Consider the following 20,913-nt stretch of genomic DNA (forward strand, 5'->3'; position numbering starts at 1 on the left):
GACTAAAAGGGCAGTGGTGCTTACATAAGAAAGACCATGAGCACAAGCCCAGCCTGTATCAATATTAGCAATGACTAATTCAATCTGCCAATGGGAAGAATTTACAGGAGCTTTGGAATATGCCAGAGCTGCTGCAAAGCCTCCATTTCACAGACAGTCAATAATGGAAGGAAAAATAAACCACAAAAGCAATAAAAATGCCAAAATATAGCCAGCAAACACAAATACCCTACAAGCACCTTGTTCATCCCAAGATTCCTACATTTCTCCATTGCTTTAGTCGCAACAAGGACCCCACAAAAGCACTTCTCAAGGCATGGATGGGCCAAGAGTTTTGGCAGTAGGTCTAAAACCCCAATGGTCCCCCTGCCAGAGCCCTTGCCTCTCCCTCCAACGTTTTCTGACAAAATAGAAGGGTAAAACATGGCAGCAAGGATGCATCACCTTCTTCCCTTGGACAGTAAAGTTTTAACACGTGCTTAGGTACTGACTTAGAGTAAGCCATTTTCACTTGCTTTTCTCTGCCTCCAAAAAACTCTGCAATTGAAATTATATATTCAAATTCAATTCCCTTAATGCCATATCTTCCAAAAAGATCTTAATGTGAAAACAGCATGGAAGTCCAGACCCAGTGTACTTCATTGTTTTTTTTTAAATTATCTTTTTCATTAGATTTTTTTTTATATCATGCTGTTATAAATCTGGGTTATCTCCAGTTCACTGCTGAAATGTATTGTGAACTTCCACTTTTTCCTTAGCTAATCATGAAGCATAGGCAAGGCTTTGCAGGTTCAAGAAGTTCTGAAGAAAATCTCAGTAAGTTTATTACACCCACACATTCCAGGTAATAAAAATTAATTATAAACACTTGCATATACATTTTTTGTAGTTCAGAACAAAAGATGGAGAGATTGGAAAACAACTAGAGTCAGCAAATGCACCTTTTGAATTGGGCTGTTTCCTCTACTTTTTTATTTTTCCCCAGCAGAAAAGTGTATGATAAGTGAAATTCTATTCTGCTGGTTATCACTCAGATGTTCACTTTTTCTTGCATTGATAACACAGCAGCTTTAGCAGTGCAGTCAAGAACACATTTGCTGGATGAGCTGCATTTGGGTTACGCCCTGCTTTGTGTTTCAAAGCCCCAGTAGTGCAAAGCAGACATGCCAGCTTATCTAGACAGTGGAGGAAAACCTCCTGCATAGGATACCCACCAGTCTCCCTGGAAAAATGATGCTCAGACAGGTGATAAGAAGATACAAGAGCGTGGTCTGTGGAATAACTTGTATCACCTGTACCAGAAGTGCTTCTCTGTGCAGATTATTCTGTCTGCCTCCTGAGGCCAGACAGAGCCTCTGTGACACCAAGTGATAACCTGTGAGTGTCACAGCAGTGCCCTCAGGGCCTGCCTAGCCTGGATGGGACAAAAACCAGCACCAAGGACCAATTTTGGTCAAACAGCCAGTGCCAAAATTTGCATTAGTTAGATTTGCACAGCACCATTGAAGCAAAGGAAGTGGCTGTGGTGCAGGAGGAGGCAGAATTTGGTGCCAGGTCTCTGAAAATGGCAAAAACAAACCATGAAGTGACTCAGTACAGACAAACCTCTTCAGCAAAATATTTGCAGTGTCTTGCTGTCATCAGCAGGAACGGAGGAAAGACAGTCCTCTCCTAGAGAGTGTGGGGAACGGGAGATTGGGCAGCTGATAGCATTTGGAGACCTCAGCAGCTCACTGCCTACATTCCACTGAGGAGGAACACTCTCCTCTGTGTCACACACAGCACTGCAACAACAGCCACTTAGCCAAGCAGCAGACTGAGACACATCCTCCATCCATCATCTCCATGACTTCAGCTCCCAGAGACAGGAAAAGAGATTAAAATGGAAAAGGACAGTGTAGTCCGAAAAGGAACCACGTGACAGTGTCATCACCTCATCCAGCAAGGCTGCTCCTTGCATTGCTTTCAGCTGGAGCCAGGAAGTACAATTTTTTTCTCCAGTGATAGCTCATCAAAGCCAGCAGCCCCTCTGGATCCTATTCCTGGCCTGCAAGAGAGCTCCTTCCCCAGGTTAGGTGACATGGTCTGGCTTCCTCTACTGCTCAGCATGCCAAAACCAGTCCCCTTCCATATCCAAAGGAGATGTTACAGGAGATTTGAAGAGCCCTCAGCAAACTGAGTAGTGCTTTGCTGAATCACAGAAAAACCATGGGTCTGAAGCCCTCTCCTGTAATGCTCACAGGAATGCTTTCCTGAATGAACCTCACTTCTAAAAATCACACTAACACATGGGAAAAACTATGCAGAGAGGAGTGATTCAGGCACAAAGGTGGCTGTGCAGTTTGTTCTGGTCTCTTTTTGGTATTTGTGATGACAGAAGCCATAACTTCAAGTAAACATCCAAACATGCATTGTATAATGCAATATAAAACTGATGTTTGTTATCTCTTGTGCAAACCTATGTCAATGCAGGCTAACAAGTGCACAGGGAGGTTAATTAAAAATACCAGTAGTATTTAGTCCTTATATCAACTGTTAGTACAGGAGAACAGTAGGAATGTCTAGGCACTTAAAAGTTGACAGAGAATTCAAGAGTGCTTTCTCATGCTGCCTGAAAAATATATCATCCAGTCTACAGTGCTATCAAATGCTTTTTTCTAGGACTTAGAAACACGATAATAAAAGGGAGAGGATGTGATCTGCATGCAGGTTAGCTTTTCTGTGAGCTATCTGCGTGGCAAGAATATTTGCAAACTTCATTAATGCAAATAAGGGAGAAGGGGGAAGTGAGAGTTTACCCATGAAGAAAACAGCATCACATCAGAATCAGTCTGTAGTGATTAAACCTATGGAAAAGTAAGACAATGTGCAAGGAAAGAATTTTCCAAGAATTCCCACTGCTTCTCACTAGGGTTGATGATGTGGATGCAGAAAACACAGGGTAAGCTGGTAAGGCAAGAACTAAACTTGCTTCCCAGGCCTTGCCACCTTTGATACCCACGGCTCCTGCCACTGAGGGGCAGGTCAAGCTGTGTGCCCTGCTGGCAGAGAACAAGGGGAGACAGCCCTTTGTGCCAGCACCTGCAGGCTGCCCTGGTGCCCACTAGGACTCCAGCAGCGTGTGCCACCTGCAGACCTGTGTCCCCTGGGACTCCCTCATCTCCTGCCAGTGGCTCTGCTCCTCCTCCCCACTGCTGCTGTGGCCCATGGAGATCCAGCCCAGCATCTCCTTGCGCTTCAGGCCGCGCCTGCTGTAGATGGAGATCAGCAGGGTGACCTCAGAGAGCTGGAAGAGGGCGACCTGTGTTGGGGAAGATGAAACAGGAAAGCCTTATAAATATGATTGTCTGGCAAAAGATTTTGAGAATGTGGAAACTGTAAGTGAGATTGAAATGAAAGCAAGCTTTAAGATACCTTAGCTACTGAACAACTGGAAAACAATGGTGTGGCTGGCTGAAGGTAATCCCCTTTTGATGCAACAACACCCTCTGCTTTCAGACAGCTCCAAGGGTCAGAGCAGACACTACTAGCTTGGCAGAAGGGGCCCAAAGAGTAGTTTTTAAGGTTTAAAATGTAGCACAGTATGGTAATGAAATGATTCTTATAGGCTGTATGTAAATGCTATAGGATTTGTATCTTGTACTAGATTGGTTAGCGAAAATTGGAATATTCAACACAGAAGAAGATTTATTGTGTTGTAACAGGGACCTCAGTCTCTGATCCTCTCTTTTACTCTCTCATCCTCTTTACCACACTCTTGCCTTCTCTCTCTGTGCCACTGTTCCAGATTGCAAGGGAAGACTATTCTATGACCACCTGTATGGCAGTTGTCTTTTGTCAAGTGGGCAAAAGACAAGTGCCATACTTGACAAGTTGACAACTGACAAATTATCTCTCTCTCTGAGTGATCATTATCACTCCTCCCTGGCAGGGGACACCTGCTGATAACAGGCTATGGAATGCCACTGCATGGCTGATAAGAACTACAGCATCCCACTGGGAGATGTGAGCCCAGAGGGAGGAGCCAAGCATTCCTGCCTGGATATAATCTGGAGACTCTGGATAACTGCATGGCTTCTCCACTGGATTCCCCAGAGGAACAGCAGCTGCCTCTTCTTCCACTGAATCTTCAGAGGAAGACTGCACCTTTCTACAGGATCCCTGCTCCATCAGAGCTACCCTGACACTCCAGGAGGGCTGCAGCCACAATTCCAACTGGACTGCTACCAGCACCCTGATCCACAGGGTGTCAGGTTGAGTTCTGACTCTGTCAGTGATGTTCTAGTGTACTGCATTGATTGTTTTATCCTTTTATTTTTCTTCCCTATTAAAGAACTGTTGTTTCCTGCTCCCATATTTTGTGTCTGAGAGCCCCCTAATTTAACATTTATAGCAATTCAGAGGGGTGGGGAGGGTTTGCATTCTCCATTTCAGGGGAGGACTCCTGTCTTTCCAAACCAAGACAACCACTCTCTTTACTTCTCTTGGGCCTGCCCAGAGCTGTGGCTGCAGCTCCCAGCAGGGCCCTGCACCCCTGCCCTTTGCAATAAACCCCAAGTTCCACCACCTGGTTTCAGAGATCTCTCATCTCCATCTGTCCTGACTGTCCTACCCCCCGTGGCTCCTACAGACCTGGAAGATGAAAGTCTCCTTGTAGACAGGGTTGGGCTGTGCCCGGCGGAGGGAGGTCTTGCAGCGAGACATCTCCTGACCCACCGAGTTGCGCAGGCAGAGCTTCCCATAGGTGTCTAACACAAAAAAAAGAGGAAATTACATGTTTGGGGCAGGTGAGAGGCTGAATGAAAGGCCCAGGTAGTCAAAAAACACCCCCAAAAACCATCCAAGCACAGCAGTTTAGTCTGCAGTGAAGCACAGATGAGGTCTGGATGGTGCTCATGGTAAAATCCATGGGATGAGAAGCAGAAGATGAAAGCACCTCTTGGATTTTCTCATATTCAGCTGAGGAGAAAAGAAAACTGATGCATGTTTCAGCCCCAATCTGTTGCAGTATATATCACAGTTGAGACAGCCACCATACACAGAGCATCCCCATACAGTTTCAGAAGGCTTTAAGCATTCCCCCAAACAGAATAACACCAAACCACACCAGAAGGCTTCAAGCATCTGCCCACACAGGATAACATCATATCACTTCAGAAGGCTGCAAGGGTCTGCCCTTTCTTGTTCTTCAGCCCAACCTTTTATCCCCCTCCTGTTCATGCATGGCACCTGTGTGCCCCCTGTTCCCTTTGTGGCTGCTCTGTGTCCCTGGGCACTCCATGGCTCATTGCTGTCAGTGCTGCTCACCTGCTGCTCACAGCTGTGCCCACTGGGGATGAGGATGGGCCACAGCCCCACTCCCAATCACCACAAACTGTGTGCTTACACCACTCTCTTGGAAAGAACTGGATATCAGGTATCCAGTCCTAGCAAACCTGTCTAACCAAGACTATGAGCATCTCTATGAATTCAAATGGTATCTCCACCTTCCCTTTCTCTCCTTCACAATCAAGTTTCATTGGGGCTGTCTTACCCAGGCTTTCCTCAGCTGCTCTTGCCTCTCCACCACTCTATGATCTATTGTTTGAGATACCAAAAAAAAAGGGTCTTGAAAAAGAGGGGAAAAAACCCTGCATAAACAGTGAAATTATTTGATCTCCCATAATAGTTTCATATTTTTTTCCAAATTCTCATATTACTTTTTTGGTGGGTCAATTTCATTTACAATTTAAGCCCATACAAGGAGCAAAACATGCTTAGCAAACACAAGGAAGGGATGGTCCAATTTAGTGCTCCTGTAAATCCACTCTTTAAATTCCTGCTGCCTCCTGTATTAATCAGTTCTCCTCTGCTGCATGGTTGCTAATACTGTGGTGTCAGAGTTCCCAGTGCCCCACAGACCCAGCTCAGTGTAAGTTTTCACCTCGCTCTGCACATGACAGTGACAGATTGCTTGGCTAGACAAGTCCTCTGCTAACCTCTTCATAATCTGTGCCTGGGTTCCTGCAAGTGAGTATTATTTCAGAGTGTGCTGAAGATAGGAAATAAATAACAAGCCTCCATCTCTTGTCTGCAGCATTTCCATCCTCTCCTGTTCCCGTTTGATGTGCTATTTTACGCACTTATCTGCTGAGCAACACAAGGTGTGAAATTGCACTTCAGGTGTGAAAACACTTCCCCGTCTCCAAAGCAGGGCTTCCCGCTCCTCTCAAACTGTTCCACTGAAAAAGCTGTCAGGAGGCTGACAATCAAGGAGCAAATTGTGAGCCTGCACAGCTGTACAGCTATCAAGTTACTGCGGGGAAAGTTCAGCCCAGTCATTAGCTGGGGGTGCCAGCTTGGCTCCCAGCACAGCACTGGGGATGGAGAGGATCTTGCCAGCAAAGACCAACTTCTCACACACAAAGGGAAAGCTTTGATTCAATTTCCTGATTGTGTCTGGGAAGGAAAAAACCCACTTTACTGAAAAGTGTAATTTCCACTAATTTCCACTGTAATATTCAGTGTTGAGGGACTGAAATCTGTAACAACTTCAGGCTCATCAAGAACACAAAGCCCAAGAGAGGACCCTCTGTTCCAGCTTGACTCAATGTGAAAGCAGACACAACTCCTACAGTATTTGTAGGGATGTCACTGTACTTGGCACTGACAAACCACACTGTGCACTGAAGCATTCCTCATGTGTAAGTCCTGGCTGCTGGTCTAGACTGCAGGCATCTCCCTGAAAATAAAGATAAGTAGGGGTTTTATGGATTTTTTTTAAATGTATTCGTCGTGGGGTTTTTTGTTTTTTCTGAGAAGGGGATTTCAAAATTTTGGAAGAACTCCACTAGGCTGATTTTTAAATACAAACAAGCAGGTAATTAGTACAACTGAACTTCTCAAACAGACAAGTACATTTTCTGTTTGAACTTCAAAATTTTTCTTTCTTTTCACAACCAACCCAGCGTTACCTTCCTATGCTACTTTGGCAAAAGGTGTCCCACTCATGCCTGTGTCTCTTTTTCTAAGAAGACAGGGAAAGCACTGAGGTCTAGATTTTACTTTTAGTATTCCTTGCTGTCATACTTCCTTCTGACTTTCACCAGTTCTGGCAGCTCAGGTGGGATTCATCACACCTAACTGCAGGCACATCCATATGAACAGTGCCCAAAAGAGTCAACCAATTCATAATCCAAAAAGCAGATGCCATAATTCAGCACTGATCTAGCTGACAGTGATACCAGTACAGATGATTTAGGTGTTAACATAAAAGCAAGTGCCACAGCTAAAGCACCTCATGGGATATGGTTTCAGCATGTCCCAGTTAATTTTGTAAGCAATGAATGGCTGAGAGTCTTACAGTTATAAACTCCAGGATGTCACATCCCTGGCTGAGGCCTCAGCTTCTGCAAGTGTGGGATAACACAGCTGGCTTTGAGGGAAAATGACCAGCACACCACCAATAAGTCAGAAAAGCTGGCTTTTTCTTTGATAGACCTCAGATTTCTACATAATTCTACACCAAGACCCTGTCTGTTCAGTACCAAGGTGGGTGGGAATTCTGCATGTATCCTCTGGATCAGGCTGGAAGGAGCCTGTGCTCGAGGCAGAGCTAATACCAGGAGCCCTATTCACCCCCAAGAAAACACAGGCACAAAGCCAGTGCAAGTCACAACTAAATCAGGCTGCTAATTCTCCTCAGGTTTATTCCACTGGGTGTATTTTACCAGCCAAACGAATCAAGCTTGCCTGAACAGAAATAAAAGAGTAGGTGTGGATCATATATTTAGCATCTGAAATTTGCTTTGCAGAGTTGGTACATATGAGGCTGGGATGTTTTTCTGCTTCACTAAATTTTAAGATTGTAGTTCTGCCTTCCTGCATTGTGCTCTTTGCAGCTTCTTTTTAGGCATCTCATCAGAAAACACAGCTTTTCTTGTGATCAGTCTGGTCCTCTGGGATGGAAAGCTCTCCCCTCCTGTTGACTTTGCCAAAGAAAATCCATCCCCAGTTACACAGTGAAATTAGTGTAGCTACAGCAAGGATGAACTTGACGATTTACTGAGGAATGTATGTGTAAGAGCATCTATTCATTATGAAAGCAAACATTTTCCACTTAATTACATGCTCAGGTTCAGTAATGGCCTCATTACCGTGTGTCTCAGCACTCTGTGCTCTTCAGAGTGTTTACTTTTGTGCCACCTCCATCAAGCACAAAAGGAAAAGAGATTAGGGCTGACACTCTTTAAAATGCCTAAGTGCTCACCTTCTGCTTAGGCACCCATCTCACTGACACGAGGAAGAGTGAGACCTCTAAATATCTGGGAGTGTCTGAGACTGCAGCTTGCCCACGGTTACACAGAAGTCTGTGAAGATTCAAGAATAAAGTCTAATTTTGCCAAGACCAATTTTAGCACGGCATCTACCAGGCTCTCCTTTCCATACAGGTTTTGGAAGAAAAGTTCTTGCTGCATTCAGAGCATTTTTACTCTGAACTCATCTTGCCTCTCCGGTGTGAGTGGACAGAACAATGTCCACGTATACATAAAATACCAACATCTCAGCATTTAATACCAGACTGAAAAGCACTAAATCAAGGAATGCTGTAATAAGCCAGACACATTTTGGGCTAGTGCTGCATCTTCTTACTCCAGAGGATTGGGCAAACCTCTCCTCGTGCAGACTGTTCTGTCTCCATCAACCATCAAACACCTCTGGAGAGCTCATCTGCAAAGGCAATCAGTTTTTCCAGGATTCTTCTAATGACCCATTTCTGTCATGATTCTTCTGAGGGAACTAACTGATAATGACAACTCAGGGGAATAATCAACTGTAATTTATGCATTCCCGTTTTTGGAGCAGGGACCGCAGCGAGCAGCGTTCTGCTTTCACTTACACTAAGCACCACCATTATTAGTAAAGCTGACCCGTGAGCAACAGCACTGCAAATACAAAAGCATCCAAACCCCCCTGCTTGAATTTATATTTAGAAAGGAAGTAAACAACCAAAGACTCCTGACCCCTCACGTCTGAGGACTGCAGGGTACCGCACAGCGCCGCGCGGACTTTCCCACCCGCGCTCCAGGCAAGCTAGCTCATTTCCAAAAGCAGGATAACCATGTCAGCATGCTGCAATCCAGACTAATAACAGCCACAGCAGAAGAAAGCCTTGGGCCTGGAGCTTAATTTCCCCCAGCTGGCAAGCCCACGCTCCCAGCCTACACAATAAACGGCATCACTGCATGGCAGAGCAGCCCCAGAGCTCCACTCTGTGCTGCTCTGTACAGGCAGCCCAATGTGAGGTCTCAGTCTGAGGCCCTGAAGACCATTAGTGCTGGCTTTGCCTCCCTTTTCAACCAGCAGTGGGGCAGAACACTCAACATTCACACTCTGAGCCGGGCTCACTGCAGCTGGATCAGTAAAATAGCAGGGAGGAGGATTAGACCCAAGCTTTTGATCCCAACCCCACATATGAAAGTCTGGATTAAGGCAGTTTATGGCCTACTGTATAAATCATACAGGAGCTGGGAGCTGCCTACTACATTGTTGAGAAGCCAACTTTCCTTTCCCTCTTCCATAAGCCTCTTCTCAGGTTCCCTCTCCCGGGGCTGGCAGCTCTCTCACAAGGGAGAGGCTGGGATCTGGCAACCTTCACAACGTGTGAGTCATCAGAGAGCAGACCAGCAGTGCCTTTAATTTCAAATGCAGCAGAAAAGAATGCCCTGGTCCCTGGAAGCACTGTTCCAGGGAGGGGGATTGCTGGCATCACTGACATGCAAGAGGGGCAGGAGATGAGGGCTCCCTGGAAGCAACTGCACAGGTCTCTTAGGAAGGGACTCTGCTTCTGGAGCACCTAGAGCTCAGTTCTTCAGTGATCCTCCTCTGCTGCCTCAGCACTCCATGTCCACTCCATTTCACAGCACCTGCCCTCTCCTGGCACAGGTGTCAGGCTGCAGAGCCAGTTCACCACCTGCCTGCACTCCCCAGCCCTGAGGACGTGCAGCTCCAGCCCGGGCTGACACAGTTGAAGCAGAGCACGGACACCTCTCGGGATGCACGGCGTGACTCTCCTCTAATAAAGGCATTTCTACTCCTTCCCACATTGCTGCTGCCTCAGAGAGGGGTTGGGGCTTTGCCAGAGAAAGCAGGAATGCACAGCCGAGCAGATCAGGGAGGATACACACCTGCCCAGCAACGGGAGCAGGATGTAAGGATGCTTAAACCCGGCTTTTGTCACCTCCAGCAGCAGTGCCCAGGGGCATGGCTGGATTACACAGCCTGGGATCACATCTCCTGCAAACGCTGCTGCTGCTGCTCGGCAGTGCCACTGCAGATTCCCACTAAACACTCAGCTCCAGCTGAAATTTGGAATTAGGATGGTTCCACTCTGGTAGAAATGGCTTTTATTTTCTGCCTGTTTTGGGAAGGGAAGAATTTTTGTGTTCACAGCCATGGGAGTGAGAGAGCATCACCATCCATCCACTTTGTCCTTTGATTCAAAAAGATCTTGATTTCAATACCCAGCAACTGTATCATGGACTATGCTTTTCACAGACCTTTTTGAAACCTAAAGCTATTGAAAACATTACTGGATAACCACACATTATCCCAGGATGTCTAATTATCATGGAATATGCCCCTCAAAACTCTCACAGTTGCTCCTTGAAAGTCCCTTTTTTGCTTGTTTTGACTGTGACACCTGTTCTCCCAAGCCTACTCAGTCCCAGGTCCCACATGTGGTGGGGAGAGCTGTACCCAGCCAGCCCATCCACCCAACAGCCCCCAGGACCACACACACAGAAATCCATGAAAATATGGCATGTGCTGATTCTCTCACAAATGCTCTCAAATCTCCAGAGATTTGTGACTCAGGAACTTCCTCAGCAGAGGCTTTGTGTTTAACAATCCTCTGTGGATTTCTCCTGTGCTGCACAGAACTGGAGCAGGCTTCCAGCATCCATGGCATTCTCTAGTGAGGAATTTGACAGCTCGGGTGAAGAGCTGTCTCCTCTTCAGAACCTGCTCCCTCCTGACTTCCTTTTACCATCCTTTGGTTTTGTATTAGGAGAAGACAGCGAATTTCTGTTGTTAATTCACTTTCTCAATGACACTTAGAGACCTCTGTGAGTCCTCCCCCACCTCCTTTTGTTGAAGCATCGTAGGAGGCACAGTCTATTCAGCTGGAAGCTGTTCTCATTCCCCTGATTGTCTCCAACACTCCTCACCACATCTTTCCATCCTGCCATATTCTGTTTGAACAGAGGAAGACAGAACTGTGCATGGTGTTCATGACACCAGTGAATGTGTATTTACAATCAAACACCAATTTTCCATTTTGTCCACCTTAACTTTGGGGTTTTTTTTCCTACTATTGGTGACCCTTGAGTTGACATTTTCCTGCAGCTATTTACCATAAGCTTAATATTTCACTCCCAAGTGGCTCTGAGTCCATCCAGATCACGTTTGAATTCCACCTGTGTCCCCATGCAATATCTTACACTCATCCACACTTCCTCTTCCACCTCACTGCCCAGCTGCTCATTACTGGGACATCCTCCTGGGGCTCCTTGCATCTGGCCTCATCTTTTCCACCCAGAACAAAGCTTCCTCAGCTGTTCTTATTATAAGCTTATTCCACACATAATGGATGGGCAACAAGAATGTGCAGAAAGAGAGGTGCTTTTCTACAATCTTACAGTCACTGACTGGCAAGCACTCAGCAGCAAGAAGCTTCCCAGCACATCTCTGTTATCCAGTGTCTGGAGGACTGAATCCATCCCAGCTTGCCCTGGCACAGATCCCTCTTCTATTACTGATGACATGGGAACATGAATCACAAAGCTTTAGGAGCTCAAGCAAGTTCCCTGCTCAGAGCAAGATATGCAGGTTAAAAGTTAATTTATTTTATTCAGCTTCCTGGCCTGCTTTGAAGTAATTAAAGGAATTAACCTGTGCCTTTGTTCTCCAGGAATGTAACAGGGATAATAACTTTTCTTCCCTCAAAAATAAGCTGATAAAATAAAATCCACTGATGGCTTTCAAGCACTCTGATCCCAGAGCAAGTAGGATCCTAGTTTAAAGATCCTAATTTTCCTATGGGAACGTTTTCTGTACTTGTTGACATTGTTACCTGTTGCTCAGGTAGATGTTTGTTTTCAGACAAGTCTTTACTTGAAGAATTTCTCCTGTTCCCCATAGAAATCCTGATAGCTTGTTCTCTCCCCTCCTGTCTTTTCCAGCATCAGTGCATTGTATTTGTTTAATGGGGTTAATATGCTGCTGGTATAACAATGATCATGCACGGATGCAATTATTATGTGTGATTAGTTCTGCAGCTGCCAAAAAGCTTGGAGGACTTTTCTTAGTCGAGGGAATAACTTCACAATAGTTCTTCTCACACTGGATTACACACAGACATAAACCCCAAAAGAAATGCAGAAGGGAGCAGAAGGAAGGCTGGATTAGAGGAGACAGAGCTGCCCCCAGCAGAGCAGCTGATGAAGGTTTAGCATCACATGGGCAGACACATTTCTGTGCTTTGTGTTTGTGCACTGGCTAGCTCAAATGATTCCTGGTCCATCACTGTGATCCCAAGGTATTACTCCCATGCACATAGTATGTAACTGGTTATAAATTTTTAAAGACATTTCTGCCAGTGGTGTAGCCTTCCCTTGCTATTTTTTTATAATTATAAACACCCTTTAAACGAACACACTGCATTTTGTTCTAAGAAGATACAAGACCACAGACCAAAATATGAACTCCTACAAAATGCCAGCCCAGGTTAATGATTTTTACAAGAAGCAAGGAGAATGAGGTGCACAGCACACAAACCATTAGCGCTAAAACACCAACAGTGTCCACATCTGACAAAGCTGTGGATGCTTTTCTGCATGAGGCTTTTTGGCACACCCAGATAATTTACGGTCTGATGCTGGAGCCACACTCTTGAGTGCTCTTAAGTGCTCTGAGTGATAATGGATCTATTTCTGTGATCAGGGAATGTAAGCATAGGCCTGTAACTCAGCATGTTCTCCAGAACAATACCTGGACACTTATCTTTGACCAAACTATTCTTAAATCCCACATATGTGTCCTGTAGAGAAGACATTGCCTGCGCAGTTCAAGTTTCTGTAAGCTGCCCAGTTGTTTTCTAACCCATTTATTACCCACATAAGCACCCATGACTTTGACATTTACCTGACTCAGTTTAAAGGTTTAAGTGAAGGAGAAAATGTGCCCAGGAAACGCTGAGACATGCACCATCTCCCTTTTCTTCTCTATAAAAATGTCTGTTTCAGCCTCTGCAGCCTTCAACACCTAAAATCACCAATGCCCCAGTCCAGTTCCTTGTTCTGCACACAATAAAATCCCTCTGCTTGTATGCCAAGAAGGCACCACACATGGTGTGGGTCTACAGGTGGCAGAGAAGAGGGTCAAGGTAGGCAAAAAGCACAGCTGGAGACTTTACTGTTGTTCAAAACTCCTTTACCATTCCTAAAAGCTGAGAGGACCACATATGGGTCCTGCACAGGGTCTGTGTATCCAGAGCTGGGAATGCTGAAGAATTCTGCCCCTTCAGTCTTACCATAAATGGCTGCCCTGAACAGCAGTTTAGGCTGGCTGGCTAAGTGTTCCACAGTGCTATTATATCCAAAATTTCCATGATGCTTTAAAGAAATCACTCCCTCTGAGCCTTGAACAGAAGAACTTCAAATAGCACCTATTTAAGAAAACACAAGGGCTCTTTGCTCACCCTCCAGAAAGGGGCTCAGCAGTTTTAGCTTCACTTTGTGAAGGACTTATTGAGCATCTCATCCAGCCAGCAGCATGTCTGAGACAGTAACAAACTGCTCTGCAGTGCCTGGGGGGTTATCAGTGAAGTGCTACTCCAGCACCGAGACAAGGGCTGGTTTCCTTCCTTCTTTTTAATTCCTTTCAGTTTCTGCTTCACTGGGTTTTCTTTTTCTCACCACACTACTGGGGGCTTTACAGGCACAGAAGAACAATTCAGAAGGCAGAAGCAACAATGTGACTTGGAATAAAAGAAGCAGATTTTGATAGGTTCAGAGTTTGCCTATAATAATTTATGGATTTCCATGTTTCACCTAAAAGTGAATCTAGCACTGAGAGACATTGGTCTGACACTGGTCTGTATCATCTGGATACAAAAAGGATGAAATTTCCTTTATGAGAAAAAGAAGTGGGCATTACAGTTGTCTGAAAATTAATTTGGACCTATATTGGGACTACTTTAATTTCATTTCTGAGATTAAAACTTTAGGATGTATCTATTCTGCAGCACATATAAACAGGAGAGTTTTCTGCTGGGGCTTGATTGCCTTAGTCTACCTTTGTATTCCATCCAAAAACCTTTTATTAAAACAGGTACATGCAAACAAGAACATGCCTTGAAGTAACCCACGTGGAGAGGTATCCTGTCACAGCTAATAAAAGACAGTGAGGGCTGCACAGGCTGGGGTCAGGGGTTTTACTGTTGCACAGAATTGCCCTTAATTCTCAAGGGACTGATTGATGACAGATTATTTCTGTAATCTACTTAAGTATAGTTTAGTGTAAAACCTGAGTTTTCACATCCATGTACTGAAATATTTCATGAACATTTTGCTAGATCTGAACCAAAGAGCAGAGCATCTTGCAAAAGCCATTTCAGTGTTTTGCAGCTCGAGATACTTCGTCAAATCCAGAGAAGGCAAGGAACTGCCAAAGGTTTACCTACTTTGACAAGCAGGCACACACCACAGACAGCAAACAAAAAGGTTGTTTCACAGGGCCATTAGCTGCTGGTTTCAGACAGGAGGCAAAAGGACAAAAGGAGATGAATGAAGTCCTGCAGTTCAACCCCTGAATGAGGCAACCAGCAGCAAACTGTGGCTGTGATTCCATCTCCATCACGGACATTGCCAGCACCATCCTTCTCCAGGACTTACTGCAGCTCAGGCACCAACTAAACCTACTTTAGGCAATTTCCATTTTTTCCTTTGGGACTGGAGGAAGGGAACTCAGCTGTTGCAACAACTTTCAAATCTTCTTTCTGCAGAAGATTTCCTTGCGCAGCAATGGGGAATTCACAGCAAGAGGGTCCACAAAGGGCCCAGAGCACCAGCTCACCCAGCACTCAGCAGCACAGCAAGGGGACTAAACCAAGTGTAGCCTTGGGAAACTCTTAACGGCACCAGGCAGGGCCTCTGTGAATCACATGGTAATATTTAAACACTTGGAAAGTGTTTTTTTATGGAAAAACACTTGGAAAGTGGGTTTTTATTCACTTTTTTTATGGATCTGCCGAGAATTCTGTGCTTTGGGTACAGCAGCATTTTTGCCATCATCAGATATTGTAAAGGTATGAGGAATAAAGAAGATATTCAGGTATTATTGTCCCATCAGCTGAGCCTTCAGATGATTCCCTCCAACTGCCTTGTACTATTTATAAGCACATGGATCTGAAATAATACTTAATTTTCAATCAGGTTCTCTGCAAGGGAACCCAGCTCTAGTTGAGTACCTTGAGGAAGAAAATAAAAAAGCAAGTTTTGGCTCAAGGGTGCTATTTAATAGCAGTGAAAGTACTTACCAGGTGGCCTATTAATTGCAAGGTTTCTGAAATGGCTGCCTTTGATCATCTCCACTGCCAGCCTCCCTGTAGTGGCATTGTATGACAGTCCCACGAGCAGCTCTGGCAGCCCTCCATGCGACAGGGACTGTGTTGAGGAAGCGCTATCACTGTGAGAGATTGCTGACAGACTCAGCTGAGAATCTGCACTCTGCAGGGAAAGAGCACTGAGAGAATCATCAGGACATTCACCACCCCTCCCCCCCCCTTAATTTGTGTCTTGTGGCCTTGTTTTGTAAGATCTCTGCTAAGAAATTACAATAACTGAGAATTAATTATGCTGGGGCACCAGAAGAATCAGAGCGCCACTTTTACAAACACGCAGCTCTGAACTTTCTCTTTAAAGATGAGGAACTCTGAGTGAAGTGTTATCACGAGTGTAAATCAAAGCCTCTGAGATAAGCAAACATCCTGCTACACTCACCCTCTGTACATCTCCTTGATAATGGGTTTTGGATAGAATACACTTTTCAGTTTGGCAGTTTCTGGCCATGTACTGTTCATTTTCTTACTTTCCTTGCCACCACAATGTGGTGGTTCTTTCCTCACTCGGGGTCACTATTTGTGACAGTGATTGCAGGGGTTTTAGGATGAGGGAAGAGATGAGAATCTTGACTCCATGTTCAGAAGGCTTGATTTATTATTTTATTATATATATTATATTAAAACTATACTAAAACAATAAAAGAAAGGATTTCAGCAGAGGCTACCTAAGAATAGAAAAGGAATGAATAGCAAAGGTTTGTCTCTGACCAAGACAGTCTGGACAGCTGGACTGGGATTGGCCATTAATTAAAAACCACCACATGAGACCAATCCCAGATCCATCTGCTGCATTCCACAGCAGCAGAAAATCATTGTTTATATTTTGTTCCTAAGACCTCTCAGCTTCTCAGGAGGAAAAAGTCCTAAGGAAAGGATTTTTCATAAAACATGTTGGTGACACCACAACTCTTTCACTACTCTCCACTTCATCAGAAGTAGGATGTTTTATTCATCTCACGTGCACAACCTCTCTCCGAGCTTTTGTAGACAATGGATCATGACAGAGCTCATCTACACCAATTGATTGGCATAGCCAGAGCTGGATACAACTGTGATGTGCATGGAAAATTAAGAAGCAGCACAGCCAGTTCCTCTTCACATGACCCAGCTCTCCACTTCCATCTGTCATGTAGAAGAACATTACTAAGCATTTCTGGCAAGATGGAAACTGCACAGAGGAGATCCACAAGCTGGTATCTAGGGCCAAATGAGGTAACTTCTGCACTCTGGCAGTACCCACACAGTGGTGCACAAGAACCACTGCCCTTATTGGAATTAAGCCTAATTATGCCTTGGTGGTTCCTAGACCAACCTGCTGTATCTGAGTGGCACAGCATGTGGTGACTCGTGCAGATGTAGTAGATCCACACAATTCTGTGTAAGCTTGCTAGCTGAGCTGTTAATAAAACACAGCTTTGCACAGGGAAGAAATGCCCTGAGCTTCCCCTTCCTGATAATTTTTTAAATGACAGCAGGTCAGATCCACCAGTCACACATACTGACAGCCCTGAATGAACGAAAGACTTCAGGAACACCATATTCACCAAAAAACAAACAGTATTAGGGACTCCACCTGTCCTTCATCAAACTTACACTCAGGTTACTCCGTGGCTCCAAGAGCAGTGTCACCTTCACCTCCCCTTCCTGGCTGATGCCTCTCAGGTAGAACAGCTGCTCCCCCATCATCTTCTCCCCAACCACCTTGTGCACGGCGTAGAGGCGGAAGCGAACGGCGTGGCTGCTCAGCTCCTGTGGTTCCAGCTTGCTGAAGGTGATTTTGTCCTGGAAGGTGGGGATGGGTCCTCTCTGCACACTCGTCTTGCCCCTCTGCCTCTTGCCCGGCATCAGAACCGCGTGCACCTGCCAGGTGTTCACTCCGCTGCGGTCCTTGTCTGGGATGTCCCTGGCCTCCAGGACGGTGGCTATCAGCTTTTGGCTTGAGGATTTGTAGGTGAAGATGACATCCAGGTCACCACATTTGCAGATGGGCTCGTGGGCACCATGGTGAGCTGGCACACTGTTCACTTCGTTGTGCTCCTGCAAAGGGAAGGAAGAAGGAAAACCTCCAGTGGAGTTCAACTGCTTCTATGATTCCAATTCCAATTAAGAAGAAATTGTTCTCCTCACTTGTGCCTGCAAGTATAGGCAGTTGCTGTGTGAAATATGGATCCAAATTGTTTCTGGAAAGGCCGATGATAGTTAAATGCCTGATTTTGTGTAATAGTCCCCATACGCTCTAGTAAGCAACAGCACTTGTTGAAACATTTCCAACAAAAAGTTTCATCAATATTTAAGTGTTTTGCAGGAGATGGTTAATTTGGCAAACATTCTACATAGAGAAAAACTAAACAAAGGGATTTTTACATTTCATTCATGTCAATACTGAGGCAGTAGCAAAACAATTTAACCTACATAACCTGTTACTTTGAACATACACGGGAATTGCTTTTCAAGGTGGATTTCTTTTTTACATTATTAAAATCAAACAATTCAGCCAAACCTGCTACCTTTTTTGATATATTGTTCTGCTAGAAACTAAAAAAAATTAGGCACTATGTTTAATATGAAGAGGAAATCACATGTCAGAATTTCTTGTGGAATGGAAATTCCATTTCTAGATGCTAACCCATAATTCAATACTTTTCCTACAGATAAAGCAATGATAATGGGGATAAGCAGTCTCATTAAATACATATTGATTCTTTATACCCTTCTAAAATCTCCCAAGAGAAGCATCTGTTCCTTCTGTTCAGTTTGGGTACTAATAAATTCAGAATAAAAATTCAAAATAAACAATCACAGCATGTGCCGACCAATTCACACACAATCTTTTACCTACTTTTAAAACAAAAACCATCTTGATACAGCAAGATAAAACCATGGATGCTCACCTTACCTTTTGCTGAGTGGGTGTGTGGGTTTCTGTTCAACAGTGCTTTTTTATCTTAGAGCTAGAATGTGCTTCATATGATAAAGGGGTTGCTATAGTGATCAATGGTTTGTATTTAAACACGAGTATACACTGTACTAGGGAAAGATTTTCAGTTAATAGCCAGAAGGTGAATTAAGGCCTGTCACCAGCATCTGAGTCACCCTCCTCCTCAAACATTTATCTTCTTTTCACATTTCAAGTAACACTTCTCTCCAGCACAGGAGTCTTTTTGTTCAGAGAACAGATGATGGGCCACGGGACGTCTGGTGTTAGGTCCATTCAGAAGTGTCTGGGTGTCTCAAACAGGGCCTCAGACAAACATCAAAATTTTTGTTTACTTCCTGTCAATCTACTTTTGAAATGCCCAGATTCATCTGCCATGACATGCAAAGCTCCAAATTTTCACATTTTCAGAGGTGTTTAAGACTTGTGCACATGAAAACAAAAGTCCAAGTGTGCAGATTATGGATCTGCTGTTGCATGTCTTGCAGAAGTAATGTCAAAGGGGGAACAACACACAAAATTACTTGCTTGGCTACAGAAACACCTTTCTGCATGAACAGCAGGCTGCTAAAAACAAAAATGCAAGGCAGGCCAGGTTGCCTGGAGAGAGCATGGTGTTACAAAAATGTTAAGTGCTCCTGTGTAGCAGTCAAGTTATTTCTGTCTGGTTGATAAAATAATATTCAATATGTGATGGGGTTGTGCTTGACTCATGTTTCCCTCCACACTTTTACCTGTGCATTTGCTGTTGAGGAGATGGAATCAAGGCACATTTAAGAGCTGCTGCTAAGGTCTGGGAGACAACCTTGCTTGAGGAAAAACTTGGCTTTCATTTACATGTCTGAGCTGGAAAATGTGAACTCCAGTGCATCAGCACAAACCCACAGGAATGAAAATTCAAGAGACACTTTTCTGCCCCAGCAGGGCTGATATCATCACCTTCTGGCAGTGTGTAAGGCAGACTGAAGGTCAGATATCTGCATTTTGACTGAACAGCTAGAGAAGATTTGGATTTCAGGAAAGCTCAAATTGTGCTGCTAGAGCAGTGGCCAGACCCACTGCAGAGAAAACTGCTTGAACTGGAGGCAAAGAGGGAAAGAGAAATGCCAAACTCCTTGGCAGTAAGCTTTCCATGGGAAACCAAGCTTTGGAGACCTCACAGCCTGGCCCTTTCTGAGAGCATTGTGTTATCCAGGACTCACCCACACAGGTTTGCTACCCACCAACAAATCCTCCTTCTGTGGAAGTCATTGACAGAATTCCCCCTGCTTTCGGAGCCCAGCTGGGCTCCAAGTGATTTGTGAATGTGTTGGTTATGCAGATCCTTGAACTGAAATCCAAGGAAAGACTGGGGTTTGGGTACTTCATCTGAATTTCTTTCTTTCCCTCTTCCCAGCACAGTTATTGAGAGGCTAAGCCAAGAACCCTGATTGATACCACACGTCTAACCTGGTCATTCAGGACAGCCAACATCCACTTCACTAAGTAAAATAAGTCCATTTCTGCCAGAGAAACCTGAAAGAGCAGCTAATTATGGACAAGGCTTGAAATGGTACTTGTGGTTCCACTGCAGGGGCATAAAATTACCATTTCTGTCTGTAAAGAGAGGTCCTTTGAGCGGAGCATAATAACCCTTGGACATTTCTGGCATGTCAGAACATTTAGTTCCTGCAATAAAAAGTCTTTCATTAATCCACACAATACCTTTGAATGAGAAGCTGCTTGTAAGAGATAAACTGTGTCTTGGGCATTTCTGCTCCAGTATGCTGGAAGCCTTCTTTGCATTTTTAAAATGTAGACACCAGGAGTAAAATGAAAATTCCAAGGAAACACGAGAGGACACCGGAGACACTGCAGCACACGTGAGCCGTGGCAAGGCAAATCAAACAGGGAAAAGGAGAAACCAGCCTCAGATGGGCAGACAAACAATGTGTGTCAGAAACACAGCAGAGAGAGGGCAGGGCTGCTGCCACACACAGCTCCCACGTGGTGTGTAGTGTTTTGTGGGATTGGGTTGTGCAGAAAGCCAAAATGCTGCTCCAGACACCCCTTAGGGCTGCAGCATCTGCACCAAGGAGCTGCCCTCCAGCTTTGAAGTGGCTGCAGGCAGCCTGCTCCAAGGATAGGGACCTTCCCTCAAAGCCTTTTTGCTCACAGTCTGATGGAAGTGTGGATTTCCACAGCTGTCTTTGAACTCAGGCAGAAGATATGACCTTTGTGCTGTTCTTTTAATATGTCTGATGCAAGCTGATATTTTTCCAGAAATTTAATCCTGCTGTAAGATAATGAAAATCAACACATCATGCAGAGAGATTAG

The 20,913-nt window shown here is 44.7% G+C and overlaps 1 protein-coding gene across 1 annotated transcript in view; it reads right to left on the bottom strand.

Moving 5' to 3' along the window:
• Positions 1 to 3,103: 3,103 nt before the first annotated feature.
• SYT16 (synaptotagmin 16) overlaps positions 3,104 to 20,913 on the bottom strand; it is a 102,372-nt gene continuing 84,562 nt past the window's right edge. The window contains exons 4-7 of the mRNA XM_050974930.1: positions 17,255 to 17,698; positions 15,578 to 15,767; positions 4,633 to 4,748; positions 3,104 to 3,301 (exon numbers count right to left, since the gene is read on the bottom strand). Coding sequence (XP_050830887.1) covers positions 3,104 to 3,301; positions 4,633 to 4,748; positions 15,578 to 15,767; positions 17,255 to 17,698 — 948 coding nt within the window. The remainder of the gene's footprint in view (positions 3,302 to 4,632; positions 4,749 to 15,577; positions 15,768 to 17,254; positions 17,699 to 20,913) is intronic.

The sequence above is a fragment of the Serinus canaria genome, chromosome 5 (assembly GCF_022539315.1).
Source record: "Serinus canaria isolate serCan28SL12 chromosome 5, serCan2020, whole genome shotgun sequence".
Taxonomy (NCBI): Eukaryota; Metazoa; Chordata; class Aves; order Passeriformes; family Fringillidae; genus Serinus; species Serinus canaria.